This window comes from Exserohilum turcica (assembly GCF_000359705.1).
Source record: "Exserohilum turcica Et28A unplaced genomic scaffold SETTUscaffold_2, whole genome shotgun sequence".
Lineage (NCBI taxonomy): Eukaryota > Fungi > Ascomycota > Dothideomycetes > Pleosporales > Pleosporaceae > Exserohilum > Exserohilum turcicum.
In genome coordinates this window covers 2,436,224-2,438,929 of record NW_007360025.1, presented here as the reverse complement: position 1 = coordinate 2,438,929, position 2,706 = coordinate 2,436,224, and the positions used below count along the sequence as shown (strand labels likewise).

The 2,706-nt window shown below is 37.7% G+C and overlaps 1 protein-coding gene across 1 annotated transcript; it reads left to right on the top strand.

Annotated features, from left to right (window-relative positions):
• Nucleotides 1-657: 657 nt before the first annotated feature.
• SETTUDRAFT_56680 (uncharacterized protein) lies at nucleotides 658-840 on the top strand (the record flags this gene model as incomplete). Its single annotated transcript, XM_008026966.1, has 1 exon — nucleotides 658-840. A coding segment is annotated over one exon (183 nt), but the record flags the coding sequence as incomplete, so codon positions are not given.
• Between the last annotated feature and the right edge of the window lie 1,866 nt (nucleotides 841-2,706).

Here is a 2,706-nt window from a genome sequence, read left to right as displayed (position 1 = left end):
TTTATTATAAGTTTTGCTTTTAGATAAAAAGCTTCTTTAATATCATTGAGACTAGCTATAAATACCTATACTACCTTTCATCTTCTATTTCTTTATACGTGTAGTTAGAAAGCAGCAGTGATCATAGTAGCATAGTCTATCTACGTAGGCGTGGTGCTCTCCCTACTTTATACAAACAATCTATAACGTTGTAAGAGTAGGTAGTGCTTAGTAGTGTATAGTACTCTATCTATCTCTTCTAACTAGGTCTTTCTAAGCATTATGTTAAACTTGTACGTAGACAAGATAATATACCCTACTACTTTTTATTTTACTTCGTCTATATTAAGTATAAACTCTATTACTCCTTATATAGGACTTGTCTTTTTATTTACTATTACTTAGAGGGTAGATAAGATTATGTAACATAGTAGGTTTAGTTGTTGATTAAGCTTATTATATATAACTAAATATATATAACACCTATAGTTAAGCATTATAATAGTATTTCTTACACTATTTACAACTACATTTATAGACATTGCTTTTATAGGCTTTAATAGTTTAAGTATCCTATGAAGATAAGAACACTGTTATAAAGACTATAATACTCCTCTTACTACTTATATGTATAAATAAGAAAACTATACCAAAGTAGCTACTATAGCAACTATAGACCCATACAGGTTTAGGCCATGGGATAGTCTTAACTACAAGGTTACAATCTCTAGAAAGACAAAAGAAGAAGAGGCAACTGCACACACAGCCTACATCCAATCAAGGATGGGAGACAACTTTACAGCAATCTACTCTGACGCCTCTAAGATTCAAGAGGGAAAAGGCATAGGAGTAGGCGTAGTAGCTTACAACTCAGCCCAAGAAGAGCTCTACGCTGAGAAGAAGAACATTGGAGATCTCCAGCTAGTCTACAATGGAGAGCTAGAGGGGATTACAAGAGCGTTCGAATACGCTGCGAGAAACGCTAGAAGAGACCAAGAGATCCACGTCTACGCAGACAACCAGGCAGCAACATATAGGCTTAGCAGCCTATCAGATAGCCCAGGCCAACAATGGTTAATCCGATGCCTAAAAGCAGCCAAGACTATTCAATCTAATAAGGCCAGCATCCATCTCTAGTGGGCACCAGGCCATAAAGCAGTTAAAGGAAACGAAAGAGCAGACGCGTTAGCAAAGGAAGCAACCAAAGAAGAGCCAAACTCTACAACAGCAAGCCTCGCCTTTCTAGGCACAGAGACGAGACTACTACAGCTAAGAGATCAAAGCCAAGAGTGGCATAAATATAGAGAAAGAGCCATCCAGGAAAACAAGCATACCTACTCTGCTAGATTTCCCCTTGCTTACCCTAAGGCAATCCAAATCCCAAGAGGCACACCAAGGGAAATCTCTAGCGCCTTCTTCTCTCTCAAGCTAGGCCATGGATACTTTAACGCCTATCTAGAGAGAGTGAAAAAGAGAAACTCAAACCTCTGCGATTGTGGGAGAGTACAGACACTAGATCACCTTCTCCTATACTGCTGGCACTACAACACAGAAAGGCAAGCGCTAAAAGCAACTCTTCGCGAGAACTACCTAACAATCCAACTACTCCTCCACACTAGCAAAGGCAGAGAGGCGACTTTAGCTTTCATTGCTAAAACTAGAGTAGGGACTAGAGGCTGGCATCTAGGCCAAGAACAAGACAACTAAAAATAAGCGAGAACAGAGAGACTACCTAAAACCAATAATAACTAACAAACTTTCTTAAGTTACTTTCCTGAGCCCTAAAAGAGCTCGCTGGAAGACAGCCCTGCTGTCTAACATCTCTTCCTGTTTACTAAAGTGCTCTTCAGCAACTGGAGTCTGCTTTAAGCGCAGCTAGAAGCGACTAAACCGCAGCACAATAGCAGTACTATACAGAGAACACTCTCACTTTAAACAAATTGTACCTAGAACGGCCTCTGGCCAAAGTCTTACATAGTCACTGACTGCAGATAGACTCTAATGGAATAATAATAATAATAATAATAATAGCACCTATAGAGGATAACTTAGATAAAGAAAAAGAAGAGCTTTACTAAAAAAACGCTAGTTAGAGCGAATAAAGTAGAAAAGAGATATTCTACAAGCACTATTATAGTAGAGACAACCTCTCTCTTAATAGCGTCTTTTAATTCTAGTATAAGACTTCTAGTATTCTTTTATTATACGTAGCCTAGTTGTGCTGAGAGTAAAAGTTTAGTCTATCTCTTTGGATGTAGCTTAAGTGTTGCTAGAGAAGAGTAATATAAAAGTTAGTTATTTAGATAATAGTTATTCTATTACTCTTAGGTTTTCTTATATAACTCTTATTCTTTATATAAAGCTATTATAGTTCTTATTCTTACTAGGCTAGTAGCTTACTTAGTACTTAAGCAACTCTTTATTAAGAGAGTTCTTTAAGTAGTTATTCTTTTAAGCGTTGTTTATAGCGCTTAGGCCTACTTCTTAGAATTTTAAATTAAAGATTTAAATATAATAAAAACACTCTCCCCTTCCTCATCTGGTTGTATAAAGGTAGTAGAGAGCCTTCTGCTTAATTGTAGGGTCTTAGAAGAACTTGTTTAACTAGTGTAACGGCGCAGGTAAGGCAGGTCGGATCTGTTTCGGTCGTAGGATCACTCAGAGGCATATGGGAGTGCGTGGGATCACAAAGAGCCTAGATTTAACAAGCCACCTATAGGCCTTGTA